Source organism: Eubalaena glacialis, chromosome 11 (assembly GCF_028564815.1).
Source record: "Eubalaena glacialis isolate mEubGla1 chromosome 11, mEubGla1.1.hap2.+ XY, whole genome shotgun sequence".
Lineage (NCBI taxonomy): Eukaryota > Metazoa > Chordata > Mammalia > Artiodactyla > Balaenidae > Eubalaena > Eubalaena glacialis.
In genome coordinates, this window is record NC_083726.1 from 41,590,736 (window position 1) to 41,614,581 (window position 23,846).

The 23,846-nt window shown below is 35.3% G+C and overlaps 1 protein-coding gene across 4 annotated transcripts in view; it reads right to left on the minus strand.

The window, feature by feature from the left end:
* NAV3 (neuron navigator 3) overlaps positions 1–23,846 on the minus strand; it is a 580,735-nt gene that overhangs the window by 189,580 nt on the left and 367,309 nt on the right. For all 4 annotated transcript variants that reach the window (XM_061206367.1, XM_061206364.1, XM_061206366.1 and 1 more), the window contains 2 exons: positions 9,114–9,182; positions 5,812–5,951 (listed from right to left, as the gene is read on the minus strand). In XM_061206367.1, coding sequence (XP_061062350.1) covers positions 5,812–5,951; positions 9,114–9,182 — 209 coding nt within the window. The remainder of the gene's footprint in view (positions 1–5,811; positions 5,952–9,113; positions 9,183–23,846) is intronic.

The following is a 23,846-nucleotide window of genomic DNA, read 5'->3' on the forward strand; positions in this document are numbered from 1 at the left end:
CAAATTCTAGTCTCTGTGCGATTTACATATTCAGTAGTAAGTAGCCTGGTCTCACTGATACATTGCTGAGTGTTGTTAACTCAGCTTCTGACTATAAATGAACTGTTAGCTGGGTATGGCGGAAAAGCAAAAGTATCTAATGCACATATTTAAGGGCATTCCTGCAACAGACTTGTATCTTGTGTTTGCAGGGCCTCTCTGCCTATAGCTGTTCCTTGTCTCTGGCGTCCAAAAAGAAAGTTTCTTCCACTCCCTCTCCTTTTCCTCCCCTTCTTCTTCCACCTCGCATCCACCACCACCAATTCCATTACAACCAAGTAATATTATTTATCAACTGCTTACTTTTCCCAAGTACTTTGATACATGGTATCACATTTGGAGCTTCTACCCATATGCCTCTTATTTAAACTCATAATAATCTACAATATACTTATTGTTTCTCTTGTTATAAATGAGAAAACTGAAGCTTAGAGAAAGTAACTTGCTCCAAATCATGCATAGAGTAAAATTTAGAAAAGACAAAGCCAAAACTGGAACGCACGTTTATGTGACTACAAAATTTGGAGGCTTTTGACTCTCCCTTCTTTCCATATGTTTGCTTGCCCACCCAAAAATTCTGCCGGTTCGGTTCTCCAGAAAGTCACATGTTTGTCACAACAGTGAAGGCAACTGGGTAACTCCCCGAAATATGGGTTCCTTCTTCCTCAATGAGCAGAATATAAATGGGGAGAACATGATACAAGATACTCACTATTCAGTTAGCTATATACTATCTCCTGGGGCATCCTACTGGCACCATCCTTTTGAGTTGATGTAAGAATAGATTTTAATTCCTGCTTAGAAAACATCTAAATTCAGAGAGTTAATTTTTAGTTATTTCATATTGGGAAAAAAAAAAACAACTTTGATGACCTGGGAAAAATGCCAATCTAGTTCTAAAATTAAAACATGGAGGTAAATGTGGCAGTCACAACAGGCATATGGGAAGTTTAGATAAAGACGATTCTCCATGGAAATTTGGCAGGTTAGCTTCAGAGCTTAGTGCTATGTTGCCAATGGTGCTACTAGCCTGAGAAAGGACCAGGGAACATCCTCAGTTGTCTACTTCTTCTTCCTCACTGAGTAGTATGCTGTTCGGATGGAAGCAAACCAGCTTTCAATTCACAAAGTAACAACACAGAAAGTAGCAACAACAATAAAAATGACAACAGCACCACTCTTTTTAAAGTATTCACTGTACAGCAGGCATTGTGCTCCGTGATATGTATGGTCCCTGCTAATTATAGAACAACTTCAGCATCACAGATCATTATGGAAGGAAGGAAATGACTGATCAATGTGGTGATGGCAATTAGTTTGGTAAATAATTAACTTAGACTCTCATGTTACAATAATATACCAAAATACACTGAACATTTTGAAAGTTAAAAAAAGTAGCATTCAAATTTATATATGTTTTGTTACCAACTGGCCCCTTGTTTACCTCACCACACTGTCTCCCATAAAGAGACAGCTTGCGAAATGCCTCAATCATCAATTTTATGATGAACAGAAACATGGAATGCTATTATGGGGATTGTAGGGGCACTATCCATTCTGCACATGTATATATTGTACCGTTTGTAATGTGAGAGTGCCACTTTGTGGACTATTGAAAAATTTAGGGAAGCTTTAATTCACCAGCCAGATTTTTTAAAAGTATGTAATTTATGTACAGGCATATAAAATACATGTACACCTCAATATGTAAGCATGTATACAAAAGTAAACAACATATATGCCCAAGTCTATTTAGTCATATCACTTGATCTATGTACTTAATTATGTTACCTCATAAAAATCCTCAAGATCAACTTGAAATTATGTCATTATAGGTTTATATAATTATTAAGGAAATAAAGCAAAAAGTCATGGTGGAACACATAACGAAATCACCAGTAAAGAGATATAATGAGTAAAACATATTTGCATTGCATTGAAAAGGAAATAAAACAGTTCAGTTCTTTGGTCTTAAGAGTAATTTCAGAGTAATTAAAAAAGTACCTAAGAACTAGGTAACTATGTTTTAGCTGTCAAAACTCCACGACTAATGTAACATTCACATTAAACCTATAGTTTTAAAAAGTTCAATTTCAATTTTGCTAAATTCTCCATATCAATCATACTAAATCTATGTTGAGTGTAAATGAAAGAAAACACTTTCACACCAGAAGATACTTCATTAGAACCTAGGAGAACAGAAAGGAAATCTCCTCTTCCATAGATGTACAGGTACCATGTAAGAATCACATGGGAGAAACAATAAAGAGATGGGAGCATGCCCTCTGGTACTGTGGCATGTTTCTTAGCAACATAGAAAAACATCTCTCTGCTAAGGAACTCTGTCTAGTAATAAGTATTTACAGATGATAATTCAGAAAGTGAATTCCAAATAGAGCTAGGGACATTTACATTCCTAATAATACTAAACTGTTAAGCCTTTTTCATATTTATCATGTCGATTTTATAAAACAAGAATTATTTCTTAAGATAATTTGCTTCAGGCATATAAAATGTGTGCCCAAATGAACCAGGGCATTTTTTTTTTCCACAAGATCCCTGATTTCCACTGAAAAGATATTTGATTTTTCTTTAAAGCATACATCTGTCTAGAGTAATCTCATAGGGTGCATGGGCAAATTGATAAATGCTAGTGTCAGAACATATTATTCATTGTCAGTCTCTGCATGTCAGGTCACCAAGGGAAGAAACCTGGACTCCCCAAAGAAATGCTTTTCTACAAACAATATACTATCTTCATTTCACCATTTGTTCTGAGAAATTTGTTCCTACATTCCATTTCAACAGAATGGTGGGGTGGCATTGCTTTCTATTTTAACATTTCTATTTCAGCCTTGTCTGCAAGTGATAATCTATGGCCATGTTCACCGATATTTTAATCCATTTGGTGAAATGAGCACACTATTTTTTGGATTGTATTATTATTAAAATGGTATTAGATGTATCTTTTGAAGTGCAGTTTGTGATTCTCTACTGATTTCCCTTTATTAGATAAGTCACACAATTCGTAAATAAGCTATTTTTACCATCCCATACATGTGAGAAGCTACTGTGCTTTCAACAGTATGTTTTTTAATAAGGAAGTGAAATTGTTTTAATTGTGAATAAACCTTTACTATCTATTACAAATTCTAGAGATTCCCCAATTGATTCATATAACTCATCATTTAAGACTTCTTAAAGAAAGTAGAAAGTACATATTCACTTAGAAGCATTCAGGGAGCACATTACAGATAGTGTAATGATTTCTTTTGAGTAAAAATATCTTAATTTATTAAATTTAACTGTTATACTTTCTAATAACTAAAAAGGAATGGCAATTAGAATACTCAAGTTAGTAATTTCTTAATTCTGTCATTATAATATTGTAACCTTTGAAAATTCTTCTTTAATTTTCACCTTATTTGGCCATGCCTAGGATATGTATGAACTATATGGTCACAGAGATCAACCTGTCATCAGATGGAATCTTATATTTTTATATGCGATGCTAACATGAAAAATCTCCATGTCAAAGGTTAAATAAAACATTCTTATCCAAAAAGATGTACCATTCGAATAGTCTAAAGAATAAATTATAAACTGTTTCATATGTGATGTTTATATTTGTTTTGTTTGCTCTATAATTTAAGCTAATATTTTGGAAATATAAAATAGCATGACACACTGATTAATTTAGAGATGATATTGCATATACTGATATGAAGTTGTAACTCCACATTAATAGAAAATGCCATATAGCATGTAAAACAAATTCCAGAAGGCTGTATTATATAATGCAATTTATCCTTTAATTATTATTGACAGTTTATAGACATTTAATGCCTACATTTGATATATAATATTATAAATATTTGTGAATGTGAGATCATACACTTTAAATGTTTTGAAATTTTACTTTGTTGGAATTAAAAGTAATGGCTAATTCACCATGAAAACTTTTGCTCTTGATACCGACCTAAGGAAATCTGCTTATGGTCAAAAACCTCGTAACGTATGTTATCTGTCTCCACCTTGTGGTTATTATAAATATTGCTACTTTCTAATTTTGCACTACTTCCTAGACATACATAAGAGAGGCTGAATGGCTATGGAAAGATATGAATACTTGGCTACCTCTGGATTTTTACTTTTAGACACCAGAAATACAAAAAGTATTTCACATGATCAAAAAATACATTATGATATCAAAGCGTTGGGTCATCTAAAGCATTTCTAGGTTTCTTTGCCAATGTTATTAGTCGTTTTTTGCAAAACTCTTATACAACTGTAGTATCATGTAGCTAAAATCAGACACTTGAGCAGTCCACTCAGCATATCTTAATGTCTAAACATGTTTATTTTCCCTTAGAATTTCATAGCACGTATAGGCCTTTGTATGATGCTTTCTAGGAAAGTCACAAAATGAGGGAGATGTTTTTCTGATAAGAAATTCTTGTCCCCTTTCTCTCCAGGAGAAGTGTAAGTCTTCAGTAACATTTCTTAGGTCCTCAAATCAAAGGTTTTATTCTTTATTTTAAAGACAAAATCCTAACTTCCAAACACATACTATTTTCTTCTTTTTCCATTCAACTCAAGAACTGGGGATGTTACAGGGATCAAGATACACTGCTTTGCTTACAGGGATTTACGGTCTGTCCAATTTTGTTTTAATGGGTAGGAAATTTTCACGAAAGTGTGTAATTCATAGATCACCCCTGTCAATTCATGTCTGAGTAAGAGAAGTCTAATCAGATCATCCGTATGAAACAATTGGAAATGATCTAATCTGAGCCAAAAAGTCTCTACCTGGTTCAATTAGTCAAACCAAATTTGCCAGCTGTTCTACTAAGTGTATTTGTCGCTTTTGAATTTCATGTCTTGTTGCATGGAGAGTTAAATACTACACAGAGAAGTTAAAGTTTTATTGATTAGAAAATACTACCTCACAATCCCACAACGTGCCCTAGTCCCTCACAGGGTCACACTGCTCCCAACAGCAGAGGTTCTTGATTTTCTCATGGTTTAGATGTAAATTACACATCCTCCCGTTTGGATGCAGGCTCCACAGGGATATGCATCAAGCCAGCACCTCTTTAAATACGCACTGTGCACATTAGAGAGAACTGTGTATCATACAGTAGTTAATATATAATCTGCCTTTAACACACACTTCCACTGTGTCCTTTCTTCCTGATCAATGTGTGATCGGATATTTCTATCATACACTCGTTCAAGAAAATAAAACAAACATGAATAATTTGTCTCTTATAGGAGAAACTAAGGTCATAATATTTATCTGTCCTGCTGCTTTCAAAGACTAAATACCCTTCATAATTATGTCTTAAATTTTGATGCTCCAACCTTAACTTCCTCAAACACGTATGGCACTTAATGTTAACTAAAACCAAGGATTTGAAAACATTTCATATAGGTTTATGATTTCAAGATAAGTGTTCATAAAACATGAGAAAACAAAAGAAAATGCTATTTACATGCATCCAGGAGGAACTCTTTTTGAGAAACAGATTTTATACTTGGGGATAATCACTAACCACTTTAATATAAATGACTATATTTCCTTAAAGTGTTCTTCAGATAGGAAAGGTCCTGAAGAAAGCTGGAATTCAGGAGGAGGCACTTAGACAATATAAGAAAGTCCACTGATAACATTTCCATTCCAAACACTGCTTAAATACTAGATTTAGCATGTAATTTATGAGGCTCATATGTTACACTTGTGCCTTAACGATGTAACGGGCGAACTCTTACCTTTTTCACTGCCATTTGCATAATTTGGAGGCTTGTTTTTATCAATGCTGTTAAAGCTCTGACTTCTCCTATTTAAATTGGAGGCTCCCTGGACCTTGCTGCTGCTGCCTGCAGCTGGCACCCTAGAGGGACCTGGAAGCCTGAAATAGTACAAGAAAAATTACATCATTATTGCACATTACAAAAAGATAGGGAACAGGAGGTTCTGAGCAGGGAAGAGTTAATGGGAGAATCATAATTTACGACGTTCAGCAGAAAATGTTGGTTTAAGTGACAAATAGCTAAACACAAGGTTTGAAAATCTTCAGAAAAATCTTGGTTCATATGATATAATTTGCCTCCAAAGTATATTAATAATGCAGGACAATTAGAAATAAAGTAATTTTAACTAAAAAAGTCATGCCTATACGCACCTGATGAATAAAACTTTGATTTAAAGGTACTGTAACAATTACATGATAAGCAAGGGAAATAATAATACTTAACTAGAATCTATTATATTCTCAGGGTATTAACCAGCTGCCTGCAGTTGTTGTTAAGTTGTTCTTTTCAATATACGGGACATTTGTTTTTATCTTAGGTGGCTGTATCTTAAATGAACTTGTACATTAATAACAAGAAGAATAAAGTTACATACAAATTGCAAATAGCAAATGCTTACTGAATATCTAAGCTAGTTAATTACTCAAAAACACGGTGTGGAGACCAAGTTCATGAGTTTGTTCATATTTGACTGATCTGTCTCACATAAAATCTTTCACTCTCTTGCCAAAAGTAAGCACCTAGACTCTAGCTGGTTATCTCACAAGTGTGGCCAACTGATCACACAGGCCATGCAACAAGGATGCAGGTCTCATAAGAAGAAAATCTATGCTAGTAGAATGACAATTTAAGATACACCTACAGTGATAGTAGCTTTAGCTACTCGTTGTGTATGAAGGACAAGACATGAGGAAATGTAGGTAGACTGTATTAGAATTAGGGGAAGTTTGACGGGAGGTAATCATCTGCAGTTATTTTATTTGAACTATAATTAAACATCACTTTGGATCATTTATTTCACTGTTTAAACAGTTTCCATATTAAAATTTCAGGTATCAATTATTTCAAGAACTGTGCATAAAATATGCAATTACTATATTTTATTTTATACTAATACTAATGTATATTGTGTATGTATAATAAACGCAATCTGCATTAATGAAAAACTAGAAATCAAGAATTAATATTGGCATCTTAAGACATTTAAAAACATGATATTAAGGGTTGCCAGCGTCTTTGCTAGTATTTGCTGCCACCATGTGAATGTCACTGTGTACTGCTCTAATAAGTTCTATTTTAAAAGAAAAATAACAAAAACAATCCATAACTTATAAATGAAGCAATTAATTTTTTCTTGTTATACAAAATATTTAAATTAAAAGAATGTTTATATCTATTATATTGGTACCCAATATATCACAATTTCACAATCAGTTGCTACAATATTCAAATTTTAACTCATCTTATTATACTACTTGACACATTATTTCCATAGATTATCAGGAAATCAAACTCTTAAATGTATACTATAAATATTTTATAATAGTAACAGGTATTGCGAAATGGAATGAACATCAGGAAAACACACACGCCAGCTTAAGACCAGAAATGTTGATATCTTGGAATAGTTAATAGTTTCAAAATGTTGACTGTATTTTGGAGTTTAAATACATATGGCTAATAAATAGTTCCTTCAGCTATTTTGCTAATTAGAGGTTGTGTCATGCACAAGATTAGAATCTTTTCCAAATGACTCCAGCATTTAACTTTTACTCAAATGGATCTACAGGGTTTGTAAGTCTAGCACAATAACCACAGACACCAGCAATTTTGAGTACCAGTGATTGCACTATGTAGAAGGAACTCAACTAATTAATTTGGCCAAATGTCCCATCATAATAAATCTGAGAACTAGTCCTGTAGACACAGCCATAGACTTAGAAAGTTCATTCCAAACTCACATTTATAAACAAATTTTGTCACAAAATTTGCCCTACTTGCAATGAAACTTGACCTGTTTCTAGAAAGCAAGTAAAATGCATTTTGATCTTGACTGTGACCCATGAAGCCAAGTGATCTTTAGTTCTCAGAAGAACAAATTAAAACAAATTAAAAAATCCATTTGCTCTTCTCATTACCCTAATTTGACAGTCAGCCAGAGCTCCAGATCATTCATCAAAGTAACAAAAAGAGAAATGAGAATGAAGCCAAAAAAAGAGATGTTCTATTAAATCAAAGAAGTACTTAAAATATATTTTATATTCATTAAGTCTTAGAAGTAGTAATAAAAAATGCTTACTGAACATGGCAGGTCACTGTTCTTTGCGCATCCTAGTTTATATCATTTCTTTTGATTTTTAATTAAATACCCTTTTAATTTGCCTTTCCAGAATCAGTTTAATTACTATGGAAATGAACATAACTTAGGAAACCAAGGCAAGGGGTAAAGCACATAACCTCAAGTCAAGGCATCATAAGTAGTTCTTGGGGTGAAACACTGCATAATACGATTCATTATTAGAGTAGTGACTAGTAAACCACCACTGAGACACTTCCCCAGGAAGTGAGATGGCACATATAACCACATAATAATCAGGGGGGGCAAAACACATTTGCTGTGGCTTCACTTAGCTGTACCATCATGCCTCCAGTAACTTAACATTAAAAAAAATCACTTTCCACACATTTTTCTATACCAGTATTTTCCAAACAGTATATAATGCACTGTCATTTACTATAACAGACTGCCTTTAAAATACATATGTCATAAAGAAGCAAAAATTTAAATGATTAAAGATAAAAAAGAATGGTTCAGGCTGACCTGGTGCTAACTTTCCCACAAAAATCTGCCAATGTTTCTCACTTCTGCTTCAAAATGTGCAATAGTTAATGCATACCCATTTCAAAAAGCAATTACAATCTTGTTTTACTTCCAGATTTGTGGCCTGGAAAGAATGGGGTCTTCAAAGTAATTTTTTTCCTTGACTTTCTCTAAGCCTAGAACCTAGACCTCAGACCAGTCATAGCACTATGTATAACAAAACTGAATTAGAAGAACCCAAGACCCATTTCATAATCTAACACAAACATGTTCATGCCCAAGAAGGCGTATGGAAATCTACTTAGAAGAATTCGGTACTCTAACCTTTTCATCCAGAAGTATGTCAGTTTTTGAAAAAATTTAGAATGATAGGACAAAATATCCCTGGGCATTTACTTTATTATCACTAACAAGCAATAAATTAGAGATATTAACTGACCTAGTAGGCTTTTTTTGACTGGTTGCAATTCCACTGTGATTAGACTGAGTTGCATATCTGGCTGCCAGACTGTATGAGGAGAAACAGAGAAATTGAATTAAAGAGATTCTTTGAACATGGAAAGAAAGTACAAACTTACAAGAAAACTATGAGTTAATGAAATGCAATTAGAACATGTATAAACATGTATAAAGAATAAATTAGAAAATTATGATAATGCAACACATATACCATGACCTTTGATTATGAACATATTATGAAATAAATAATGCTGTGGACCCCTTAAGTGTGTCATCAACGAATTTTAAAAAATGGTTGTGTGACAATATTAATATTTTTAAAGTAATATTATTCCATCTTAGAAAAAATTCAACCTTTGTAAATGACAGTGAAAACTTCAGGAAAGCTTAAGTTTGACTTAACACCATAGCAAGATCTCTTTCTCAAAAAGATTCAAATGGAAAAAAGAGTATGAAATGAGAGTCATTATTTTCTTTTATAAACTCTTCTAGTTTGCTGTTTTAACCTAAATACTATTTTGAAAGACAAAAGATTAAAATATCTGGTTTCTGTGGAGTAAGTTATTGTTGATCTCTAGTCCTGGATAGAACATTTAATGGAAGTGATTAATACAAGATGTTTTTCTAGAGAAAGATCTATGCAAAAAATTGAGATTAAGATGGAGTCAAATTCTTCAAAAACGGACTGAACAACTGCTGATGACAATTTCTGGGCATTCTTGAATTACAATTCTTAATGATTTTTTAAATCACAATCTTTGGTTGAAAACACACCAAAAAGCATTATGGAAACCAAGTTTTGAAGAGCAGTGGATACTTTATAAACAAAATGAACATTTGTGCTTTAATTTGAACTGATTTCTGAATTACCTAATGGTTCTGAAATTAGTGTTCTGAAGGATATAGGAAGACTCAGTGGGCTTAAACATGTTCACACGTGCTGTGATGGTCATGGGTTGACGTGTGAGTGGAGAATCACTCTGCTGGTGAATTGTGATGACTCTACATGAACACGTTTGTTGTACATGCACAGTTTCCAAGGCCTCCAAGGAAACAGGAACAACGTGGGGTTGCTGGAATCAGGGTGGAAGGGTCATGTGGAGCCCTGCTGTTAATCCAGTTGCTTTGCTGCTAAGTAGAGGGTATTTAACCAAGGGAAGGATCCCTTAAGATGGTGACATGTTTCCTAAGTAAACTCTTACTCCATGCAGCCAGTCTGTGGTGGGAGTATGCAGGCCTTCGAACTGCCTGGCTAGAGAGGAATAAAGAATTCCTCATATCTAGACTGCTTTTCAGAGTACTTGTTTTTCAAGTGGATATGTGATATATTCTTATTTGCAGAGAGTGCATTCTGTATTCTAACTGTACTGGACACTGAGACAACTGGCTACAACTGGCCAAACTACCTCAGCAACAATAATATCAGAGGACAATTTAAAAGTAAAAACCAAAACACTCCAATGAAATATTAATTCAAAAATTAAAAGTAAAAGTAAAAGTACCCAAAGTGAAAAAAAAGAATCTTCTGTGAACATATCAGTCTGCTTTGTCAACCCAAGAATAAGAGAACTACCTACAGGTTCACCATGATGTCTTCTATCCTGTACCCTCCAAATTGAATACAAATATTAGCAGGAGAGATGCCAATAAAACAATGTACTTTCCCTCAGGGAACTGAAGCCACCTCATTGATTTTTTCCTCCATGATTTTAAAGATGTATCATAATTTCTAGCATAGAAGTGGAAAACCAACAACAAAATCTAGAGGTTAATCGACTTGGCCAAAATCAATCTGATTTTATTGCCCACTTGTGTTTTCTAATTATTATGAGAATACTCTACTAGTTGCCTATATTTTTGCACCAAGCCATCCTACTTTAATTCTTCGAAACTGGGCTTCTGCTCTATACTATCCTTACAAATGTGAAACTGTTATTTGAAGAAGAGTTTGATTCAACTCTCACCATATTCTAATATTTTTGTATTTGACCATATTTTTCCCTCTGCCTTTTTAAATTTCTCTCTTTCATAGACTGTCATACGAATAAACTCACTTGATCTGCCCACCATCATTCTTGTCCATTTTCTCTTTCTTTCACCAGGCCTTCTTCCATTACCCATCTCTTAAAAGCATGCTTTTTCATATGTCATCTTTCCTCAAACACTTGTATGCATTCTTTCATTTGATTCTTACCTAAGATTTCAGATGAAATCTACTAGAAACTAGAGTTAATATCTGCTTCATACTCCCGGGCATCAATATCAACTGAATAAAAGACATCCATTTCCATGACCTTCAAAATCAATTACCACATCAAACTCACCATTTTCCTTTTTTTAATCCCCCAAGTTCTAATCAGATCCTTCCTTTCATTTCATGATTTCTGTACACAGGATCACCATTTTCTTTAGGTCTTTGGGCTTGAAACCTCAATAGTCAAGTCTTCCCTTTTTCCTTCCTTTTAATTATTGTAGATGTGCAATCAATACCCTGCCACGCTGATTCGACCTCCACAAATTTATCTACGTTCTCCTTCAATTTTCATGTTTACCACCTAACTCAAGCCCCAACACTTCTCACAATGCCTCTAGCTCCCTTCCTTTCTTTCTTTCTTTCTTTCTTTTCTTCCTTCCTCCCTCCCTCCCTCCCTCCCTCCTTCCTTCCTTCCTTCCTTCCTTCCTTCCTTTTTTACCTGGCCCTGGCTCTCTATGCAGCAGAAACAAATTTTATCCCCTGCAGTGTTTGTGATACCATGTACCTAATTTCAGATTTACAAATGGGCTAGTAACAAAGCAGGTGAGTAGGTACAGCCAAAGCAGTTTATTAGTGAAATAGACACAAGGGACATGTAGACACAGCTCTGAGGCAAGTGGGGGTAGATAAATAGTCAGAACACCACTAAACTAAGGATTTGCAGACATCTGGTTAGAAGATTATGTATTTTTTTCCTGAAATGTTGTCAAATGAAAGTCCTTCTAGCTAATGGGTGGCAAAAAGTATCAGAAACAAAAGCACAAAAAAATAAATATTTTGAGACACACTGTGGGTTCTACTAAAGGAAGTATCTTCTCATCTATCCTGTAAAGTAGAATATCAAGGGAAAGCTTTTTATTTCCCCTAAAATGGAAGGGAAGAGGAGGAGATTAGAGACAGTCAATTAAAAAAAAGGATGAAACTCATCTGGTGTTCAATACACAGAAGGATCCAAACTGCCAGAACTATCCAATACAGCTTCAGTGCAAATCCCCATGTAGAACTGTAATATCCATTTATTATAAGGAAAGAAAGCTTCTCAAAGTAAACTGATCCTGAATTGCAATCACCTATTTTTATTAACCACCAGAGCCTCACTACTCAAGGTGTTGTCCACAGACAAACAAAATGGCGTCACCTGGGCCTTGTTAGAAATACTGAATATTAGGTCTCATCCCAAATCTACTGAATCAGAATCTGCATTTTAACAGGATTCCTATGCATAATAAAAGCTGTGCTCTACAGAACATCCACAGATGTCCAAGCTTGGAAGAAAAACACTTGTTTCCAAAGTCAAAGAGCATAATCTAAACATCTCAAGCCATGCCTCATTTTCTGTTCTGCTGCGGCAGCTTTAGATAGTGTTGACACCCTCCTTCCTCTAGAAATCCTCAACTCACTTAGCTTTCTTAACACGACAGCTGTCTCTTGAGCTACTCCTCCTCCTCCTTCCAAAACACAGGTCCACTCACCATCACCCCTTCTAAATTTTGTACTATGCCCATGAATATTTTCAAAACCATAATCCTAGGTATCAGCTAGTATATCCCTCCATTCTTTTTATATCAAATCTGTATTTTATACTCCAATCTCAATTCTAAACTCAGAGCCTTTTTTCTAAGTATCTCATTATCTCCTACATATTCTACCTGGATCTATCAGCTACATTTCTCCCAGATATCCCCAAAATGTTCAAACCTTAACACATTATTCTTTCAAATCATCTCTCTCTCTTTGACTTTGCTATTTAAGTTTAGTGTCACCAACTTTTTTTTTTTTCCATTGAACAAAGAAGAGTTGTCTTCCTTGACATGACCCACTCCATTTTTACCTCTGTGTCATTTCTCTCATGGACTCTAATAATGCCCTGCCACTAGTCCCTTTGTTATCATCCCTTTTTTATTGCCAACCAAATCCAATCATTCTTCTCACAGTCAATAGAACTAACAGAACTTTCTTTCCCAAGAAAGAATAGATGTCAATCTCTTTCTTTGAAATTGCTGTTGACTCTCCATTGTCTGTAGGATATGGTCCAAGCTCTGTGATCTGGTTTACTGAGTGTTTCCGTGTGTCTCCTCATAGACTCTCTTACAGCTTCATCTCCTCTACACATCTTCCATCCCATGTTCTCCACTGTCATCACACCTCTGCTTCTGGCCTGAGGCCTCTTCTCCTCCGGCTCCATGGCTTTTCTCATGAGGTTTCCTTCATCTGAAACACCATGGCTTCTCTTCCCCACATTATGAAATCTTACTTCTGCTTTAAGATCCTGCTCAAGTGTCACCTCCTTCTTGAGGCATTTCTCAAGTCTTGTAGAGTTAGTTTTGTCCTCCATTAGTCCCCAGGTCTTTATTCATCTCTAAGGATTAGGTTAACATGGAAATTTATCAGGGTAAATGCTTATCTCCTGAACAGACTGCATTGTTCACCAGGACAGGAATTACGGTATGTTCATTTCTTCATTCTCAGTTCCTATCATGGGTTGGTATGTGTTTAGTAATTAACTATTGATTGCTATTTACTGGGTAGTATTATCAAAAAATGGTATGTTATATCACCATCTTTTAACCAAGGGAAATTGTTTTAAGAATGGAATTATCAGAAGTATATTAAAGGAAGACACTTGTCTTCATTGTGTCCTTATTAAGTGACAGTTTACATTTATTTTTTCATTTATTCCTTACAATAGTCCTGCAAAGGTGATACTCTATTCCTGACTGAAAAATATGAAACCGCCTTTAAACATTAAGTAATTTGTACAAGTTATACATCTTATAAATAATAGTACTGAAATTTAAACTTTCTTCTGTTGGATTCTATAAGCTGTGCTGTGTTCTACTATATCATATCATTTTCTTGCAAAGTACAACTTGTGATACTTTAATGCTTCTTTTGCTAATAATTCATTGCCCTTTGGATTTGTATCTCCAAGACATTATGATAATAACTTTATATTGCCTTCAGAGTATCATCTCTTCCAGTGTCAAATAAATCTACTTTCAATAGATACTCTTCAGCATTTAGATAGGGAATTTTAAATAATTTCATTCCACAGATGACTTTATGTAGAAATCGGAAATAAACAGTAAAACAAATTTTAAATGGTCTGATGCTTTTAGTGTCCAAGCAATTCTCAAAAATCTTCCAAGTAAACACTATCTTTTAAATGTTTAAGCCACATTTTAGTAAGAGCTAGAAAATTATGGCATACTATTTATAACTTGCCATTCCCATGTTCATTGCACACATGACTAATTAATCAATCACAGAACTTTTTTCTGCGGAGTCCTGTGGTAGCTCAAAATCCTTGGCTAGGATTCCAGCAACCCTTATTAATCAGAACACTTAGAATGAGAGTAAAAACTTACTCGATCTCTTCCTTATGCTCTCATCAAATATTGTTAAGAAGATTTTGAGTGGCTCAGTGCAAGATTTTCGTGGAAGGTTCTATTTCTTTTGTAGTTATTCTAACAGTGGACTTCCATGCAGAAGTAAAAATTATATAATCTTATTCCTTAGCTTTCATCTTCAAAAATCAAATTGGACCCAGATATAAAGACATGTTTGTCATTAAAAGTCACCAAAACATAATATCTGAGTCTCACACGTCTATCATTCTTTACCTCCATTGGCTACTATCAAGGTTCTTTCAAAAAAAAAAAATCTCAGTTGAGACAGTTAATATTTGAATTACCTTAACTGGTATTTAATTCCTATGATAGTTAAAATATTCTTTTAACAACTACTAATTGCCCAAGTAAAAAGTTGGAGAGCCACAGTAACTTCCTAAGAAATTGAGCCTTTGTCATGACCGCAGCAGAGAATACCAAAAGGTTTAAATTGCAGAATAAATAATAAATTCCCAGATTACTGAGATCCTTTTCTTTGATATGTAAAGAAGAAATTGGGGGGACAAAAGAGGTTGGGATATTTAGCAAGCCTGGAACCAGGAGACCACAGAGGAAATCACTGCTACAATTCAGGAAAGATTTGATGAGGGCCTGAATGGAGGCAGAGGCACGGGAAATAAGAGTAAATGATTAATGAGAGAAGTTATAATCATGGACATAGGACTTGAAGGGAAAAATCTAAGATGGCTCTGGGGCCTCTAGCTTGGGTTGCGCAGTACAGTTACATGGGAGCAGAGGGCAGGAAAAAGAGATTTAACATCCCTGATAGAGTGTAAAAAGAGAAAAAAAAATCAAGATTCCACTTTTAAGTTATGTCATTAGTCAAAGTGTGAATAAAGTAATAGGAAATACTAGGAAGATGGATATTCACAGGTGAATAAATCCATTTTCACAGCAGAGATAAAGATCACTTTATGATCTTATTATAATAGCTCTTTTATAAAGCACATAATAGTTTTGGATATTGAATAAATTAATAAATAAGAAATTGACTTCACACCCCTAAGGTATTTAAAGTGGCAGACAGACATAGATATTGAGAAATTTGATTTAGTTTTGTGTTCCACTTATTCTAATAAGCATATATTGATTGACGTTATCCACCAATTAATAAACCATTAAAAAGGTTTTTATTGACCACCGGCATGTATCAGCATTATGCTAGAACAATTTACTTTGGGAAAATTAGGTTTAAGAATGCAGGGATGACTGTTTCACTCTGAGAAGTATAACCCTTCAGACCATGTATTCCAACTCAAAACCCTTCCTAAAAAATACAATTTGGTATTTAATGGAAACTGAACTGACTTCAACCTTGGAAGGAGAAACGCAACAATATTAGGCAAGTGTGCAAAAAGTGGTACATTCAAATATCTATTTCCTGTGAATTATTAAGTTGAAATGGCAGTAGTAAAGATCTAATATATTGGTTAATAGCACAGACCCTAAAGCCTGAATACTCTACTTGAATCCCAGCTCAGCTGTTCTCTGTGCCTGTGTCCTCATGGGTTAAATAAGGATGACAATATTATCTATCTCAAGGTTTTTATAAGGATTAAATTGTACATCACTTAGAAGGGTGTCTGGTAGAAATAAGTGCTGGAACAGTTAAAAAGAAAATTCAGTGGGATTCAGATGTACGTTTGGAAGTCCCTGGGTTCACTAAGCCCCCATGTGAGGCTCTATAAATAGTCTGGTGAATTCATTACAACATAACTTCCTATGTTCCTACAACTACCCTGCCCTCCTGTGCTTGGTTGTCTTCTCAACACCACATTCTTTGGTCCCACCTATCACTTTTGATGCTACTACATTCTTACTCTAAGACCCACAAGCACGGACATCTCAGGACAGTGTCTGAGCTTTTAACTCTGGCTCTCAGTCTCCTGGTTCATAATTACTTTGAGACCTGATTTCGTGCAAGCAAATACAATTGTCTTATTCTCCCTCAAACCTCTCTGGATACTACTCACTCTTCTTGTTTTCTAAACTCAACAATATCAAGCCCTATAGGTACTAATCTTATAAAGAATCATCAGAAAATTGCCCCAACAGGACATCCAAGAGCCACCATTCCCAAAACAACACACACAGGATGAGGCTTCCAGAACCTACAATTCTCAACACTGTACCTAATCCCCAAAGTATCTCAAATACAGAATTTCATAAATGTTCTGTTCTGTGATACAGTCATTAGATGAAAATATAGTTTTGATATGCTTAATGCTAGAGTATATTTGCTTTAATATTTCAACCACAGTTTTGTGTTAGATTTGCACTCTAAATGTCACAACTAATTTGAAAGACAGGGGTAAAATGTGTCAGAAATTGAGGCAGTCCTCGATAACAACAACAAAAATAATTTGCCTTTAAGATGGTAGCAAACAGGCCTCCATAATTCTGAATATATTGCAAAATAACAAAAGGAATTCTCTTGTTTGCTCACTTGACCCATAAATGTTTGTAGTCTCCAGAGTTTTGTTCCGAGCCCTCCTTTTCTTTCCTAGCTTTATACTCTCTTCCTGAGTAATCTCTTCCATTTCTATAGTTTCAATCAACAAAACATTGCTAAGCCGATGTTCCCAGGTCCATATATCTGGCCCTGACCACTCTTCTGGGCTCCAGAGCCTCATATTAGATATCACCATCTAGAAGTCCCACTGAAATGTCAAATTCATGAAGGCCAAAGCTGAACTTCCTTCTCTGCATCTCCTTCTCATCTGTTTCCACCACAGCATTACTATTTTTTCCCTTGTTGAAATACATCACCACCAGTGAGTCAACAAAACTAGAAACGTGATGATTTCTTTGGCCCTTACCTCCAAACAGTCCCCAAATCCATCTTCCTCAGTCCCACCCTCATGCCTATTAACATGAAATTGTTCAAACTCTTGCCTCTATAGCTATAATGTATGACAAACCTGCATCCTCTCACATTTCTCCCCAAAGCACATTTTTCTCTACCTTGTCACCAAGGTCATGTTCCTAAGTTATAAGCAGCCTCATTTTCCTTCTGCTAAGAAAATTCCTGAGGCAACTTCCTTTACCTTCAAGAAAGAACTGGAGCATCCAGAGCCCCCATGAATTGGCCTCTGCCTACTTTTCTAGCCTCCCTCTCATCATGCCCTGTGGCAATTTAAACCCAGAGCTATAATCAATTATTTGATGCTCCTGTCATTAAAAGGTGAGATCTCTGTCCCACCCACCCTCCCTTTGAAGCTGGGTGGAATTGTCAGTCCTTCAACTATTGGGTCACAATACAGTTGGGTCACAGTACAATGTCCCTGAGACAGCCATGCTGGTGAGGCCACATGTAGTCGCTGTTCCAGACACGTGAGTGAGGAAGTCACCTAGGAAGTGGATTCTCCAACCACAGGTGTTTTGCCTCGGGGCAGAACAATGGCACTTCCAGCCATTCCACCCTTCCCTGTGAAGGTTCCAGAAACAGTGGAGTAGAGACAAGCCATTCCTGCTGTGCCCTGTCTGACTCCCGAGCTCACAAAATCCATGAGTATAATAAAATCGTTATTGTTTTGTGCCAATATATTTTAAACAGCAAGAGACACCCAGAACACATTTCCACTTTCACTTTCTGCTCGGCCAAAAGGTGGCAGTTTCCTGAAAGTGAAATGGCATTTTCCTCATCAGTGCCTTTGTATGGGCTTTGGTACTCTGTTGGAGTAGTTAGCACACCTCACTGAACCACCTGTTTAAACATCTAGGTCCTCTATTAGATGATGGGCGAAATAAAAGGTTAAAGCATCACCAGATCTCAGCTGCACATCTAGCATAATTCCTGGCACATAGTGGAGGCTGAATCTTTATTTGTTGAAAGGTCACATCTGAACTTTTGAACCACCGATAAGAAAGAACCCTGTGCTCTAAGGTAATATATGAAAGATCACTAGAACAATATTGTTTTTCATTAAGCCACATGGTATTCACGGACTACACACAGTGACTGGTTCATCAAAACTTAAAAATAAGCACAAAACAGTAATTTTTTAAATGGATGTACTTACTATAAATATGATAATATACTATGTTTATCAGAGCAATCTTTCATATTATGTAGGTTTTTATAACTCCTCATCTATATTAAGAGATTTTACAGAAAATTGTTTTAGAATCAACCATCTTTCCTCCCTTCAGTCTACTTAACTTCAGCCTTGGAGTCACACAAATAGGAGTGGAAATCCCTATACAGAATCCCTCTACAGTCACACCTTTAGTACTCTTGATTCCCAAAGAAAGAGAAAAAATGTTTAGTCATAAAATCACATTTGTTCTACTAACAACACTATTCCCAAGGAACCAAGGAGGAATACAAAGAAGCAAACTACACAATATGAGGTAAGAAATTTCTTGGGCATAAATTTTGGTGGAAGTTTTTTACCTCCCAATTTTACTTTTCTTTTGTAAGATGGTATCACGTGAAGAAGACAGGAATCATTTCCTTTCAAATTTACTAAAAATGGCTTGAGAGAAAATTAGGGATAAATTACCCAAGATGTATTATAATTAAGTACGTTGGAAGAAAGTCTTAAACTAAGGATTTTATATAAAATAACAAACATTGAAGATAGTAGAACACATTCACTAATATTTTTAAGGCTGAGATAGATTGAAATACATTTCCTTATATATCCTGTGATTGCTAGAAATGAAACCGTACCTTCAGAATTAATATTTAAAGAATTCTTTAAACCAAATTCTTCCTTTAGTATATACAGTTTCCCTTCTGTAGGGTCCTTGTTCAATGTTATAAAATGATAACTGACAAGCTAATAGCTCTAAAAAAGAGGAAAGTGTTCGGCCACTTCTGCAAAATATCTTTTGTACCTTAAAACCATATACGCTCCTTTAAAAATATTTAAGACATTTTGTAACAACTATACTCACATCAGAGTATGTGATAAAAATATGTTGTCCCTATACATAAATTTTGCGGAGACTTCACTAAAAACAGTTATTGCCTAATCCATAAATGAGTCAGAAGCTTAGCCTTCATCCACATGTGTTTCTTTTTAGCAGCTGGGTGGCTGAAATATCATCCTGATTACATGTGAGACAGGTTACTGTGATAACTTATCCCATTAGTGAAATATGGCATGTAAATCTATTATAACCTCTGTCTTATCTTAAATTTCAACTGGCAGTTAATAAGGCCACCTGCATGGTCTGCTTTTGTGGGATTTCAAAACAGTAACTAAAGAGGGAGATGCCTGGCAATGATATTACTGCATCAAAGTCTCACGCTCTTTTAGGAATGGAAAACTTCAAGATAAAGAACTCAGGAAGCCAGGCTCACATTTCTCTCACAATGTTACCATAAATTAGATTTTCACACTGCTTTTACTTACACGTAGCTCAAAACACTATGCTGATGCATGGATCTTTTCCATTTACAACTTTCAGTGTGGAGTAAAATTATACCACAATGCATTCAGTGCTCCATCCTAAAAGCCCATTTTAATGCAACCACCTTAAAAAAACTGGACCCTGAATACCGCTATACAAAACTATTTTTTTAAGTTAACTTTTATTTTATATTGGGATATAGTTGACTTCAATGTTGTGTTAGTTTCAGGTGTACAGCAAAGTGATTTAGATATACATATATATATCCATTCTCTCTCAGACTCTTTTCCCATATAGGTTATTACTATTTTTTTAAGCTAAAAATGTAAACAAACTTTGGCAAAGACTACCCTGATGAGTGAAAAAATCTGGATTATTTAATACTTCTGAAGATTTTAAAAGTAAGGGGACACGGGTTCGAGCCCCGGTCCGGGAAGATCCCACATGCCGCGGAGCAACTAAGCCCGTGCACCACAACTACTGAGCCTGCGCTCTAGAGCCCGCGAGCCACAACTACTGAGCCCGTGTGCCCTAACTACTGAAGCCTGCGCGCCTAGAGCCCATGCTCCGCAACAAGAGAAGCCACCGCAATGAGAAGCCCGCGCACCACAACGAAGAGTAGCCCCCGTTTGCCGCAACTAGAGGAATTCCACGCACAGCAATGAAGACCCAATGAAGCCAAAAATAAAATAAATAAATAAGTAAATAAATAAAAGTATTGTAGGAAGCACAAACTATGTTAAACTATTTCCTAGTACACACATTCATGAAAATGAACTTAATTATTATACTTATAAAATAATTATATAAATGTTTGAAGTCCATTTTAGAGAGTCCTTATAATTGGGCTCCTCTCAATTTACTGCAAAGCAAATGTAATCATTAATACAGTCAGTTTCATATCATTTAGGGGTAACTGGGGTCTCAAAACATCTCTGATGGTGGACTCTGGTCTAGAGTCTGCCCCCACTTGTGAGGAGAGAAAGCTGATTTTATTTACACATCTTTTGAGACTGAGAAGTCAATTAGAAAGGGGTGGGGGCTATGAGGGTGGTCAGAAGCAGAAGCACAGGAAATGGAGTGTAAAGAGGCAAATGTTGACAGTGCGCTTTGTAATGAAGAAGGACTCAACCAATGGCAAGACTATCTCAGCTGCAGAAACATGCAAGTCCCCCAAATTCAATTCTATGCTCACCCAGTCATCCCCTGATTACAATTTGTCTTTCTCTGTAGACCTGATGACAGGAAAATATTCAATGGTCATACTGACACAATTATTATAGTTTTTGTGACAGGTGGATTTCTCCATTGTAAGACAATAAGTTGAACCTTTAAGACAGATTTTAGTGGAAAACAGATTAATACATAATAATTTCATATGGTATAAAATTGCAGATATAATAATCAACTCTACATTATCAGTGCTCTATTTGAGAAGAGAGTACCCCAGAAATAGTAAAGATCAAATACAACCAAACAATTTCTAGTGTTTGGGAGACAATGTACATGCAATATATAAACAGGATATCAAAATGTCCTGGAGTAAAATGTTAAAGAAATAAATCACAAATTAGCTATTCTGAGTAATGGCTGTGTGATGATACATGAATCATATATTTGGTAATTATAAGAGAAAATTATGAAACATTGGCTTACCATTGTTTTTATCGAGACATTTATATCAGAGAGCACAAGTCTTAAATTCTCTAAATTAGGAGTGAGTCTAATACTTTAAAATATATATTATATTCTCACAATTCCCTTGGAAAGACAGAGTATAACTGTGATGTTTTCATTTTCTACCTGGAGAAATTAAGCTCAGTTAATTGATTTTTATTTAGTTAAAGAAAAAAAAACCAAAGTTATCAGAATGAAGAATGGTTCTGTCAATGAATGTGATGCCATTAACATGTTGATAAACAATAATTAAGGTTTAAGTTCACAACATCAAAGGATAACATGATAGATAAAAGGGGCCATCAATGACCAAGAGACTTCAGCAGCTTTTGGAGAACTGAAAATAAATGAAGTATTTTTGATGTGGAACACATAGCCTCCATGTGTTCTCCATCAAAAATGAACACAGAAGCCTCATCCTACTATACGCATGGAGGGAGGATTCAGTCTGTAAGACTGAGGGAGGCTGGACTAGGAAATTTCAGAGAAGATGAAGGGGATATAAAAAGAGGGAGATTAATCGAACATCCATATCAATTACTATTGATGACCACTCCATGGCCAGACACAAACAAACCAATTAACTATCCAAACAAACAAGAAGCGATTTTAACTATAGTAACTGAATAATCAAAGAAAAAAAATGCCCGCAAAGAGGGGTCTCTCAATTTACCTGGACTGATATCCCTCTAGAGCATCATTAAAGGAGCTATGGCCTATTCTTTTTTTTCAAACCAAAGTGTATTGCTCAGCCATTAAAAAGAATAAAATAGTGCCATGTGCAGCAACACGGATGGACCTGGAGATTATCATACTAAGTGAAGTAAATCAGATAAAGACAAATATCATATGATATCACTTATATGTAGAATCTAAAAAAATTGATACAAATGAACTTATTTACAAAACAGAAACAGACTCACAGACTTGGAGAACAAACTTCCCCCAGGGGGGAAGGGTGGGAGGGGGGGATTGACTGGGAGTTTGGGATTGATATGTACACACTGCTATATTCATTTAAAACAGATAACTAATAAATTAGAATTGCTTTCTAAAACAAACAAATAAATAAATTGAAGTGTGTAGTTGATACACAATAAGTTTCAAGTGTACAACACAGTGATTCATAATTTTTAAAGGTTATATTCCAATTATAGTTATTATAAAATACTGGCTATAGTCCCTGTGTTATACAATATATCCTTGTAGCTTATTTATTTTATACATGGTAGCTTGTACCTCTTAATCCCCTACCCTTATCTTGCCCCTTCCCCCTTCACTCTGCCCACTGGTAGTCACTAGATTGTTCTCTGCATTGTGGATCTGTTTCTTTTTCTTTATATTCACTAGTTTGTTTTGTTTTTTTAGATTCCACATATAAGTGATATTATGCAGTATTTGTGTTTCTCTGCCTTACTTACTTCACTTAGCATAATACCCTCCAAGTCCATCCATGTTGTTGGAAATGGCATTATTTCATTCTTTTTTATGGCTGAGTAATATTCCACTGTGTGTGTGTGTGTGTGTGTGTGTGTGTGTGTGTGTGTGTGTATATACACATATATACACACATAATATCTTCTTTACCCTTTCATCTGTTGATGGACACTTAGGTTACCTCCATATCTTGGCAATTACAAACAATGCTGCTATGAACACTGGGGTGCATGTATCTTTTCGAATAAGTGTTTTTGGGTTTTTTTGGATAGATACCCAGGAGTGGAATTGCTGGTTCTATGACCCCCTTTGCTCAGTATCATCTGAGTGAGGACTTTCCCAGAAGGCTGTTGAAATGTGCAGAACTATGGCTCCTATACATCTTATTTCTCCTTTTCTGATTTATGCCTCTCTACCATCAGCTGTCCAATTACTAGTACATACTTAATTTTTTAATTGTTTGTCTATCACTAAATGTAAGCTTCAAAAGGGCAAGGATTCTTCAATTTTGTCCTCTGCTGTATCTCCAACGCTTAGAAGAGTGCCTGGAACACACTAAGTGCTGAATAAACAT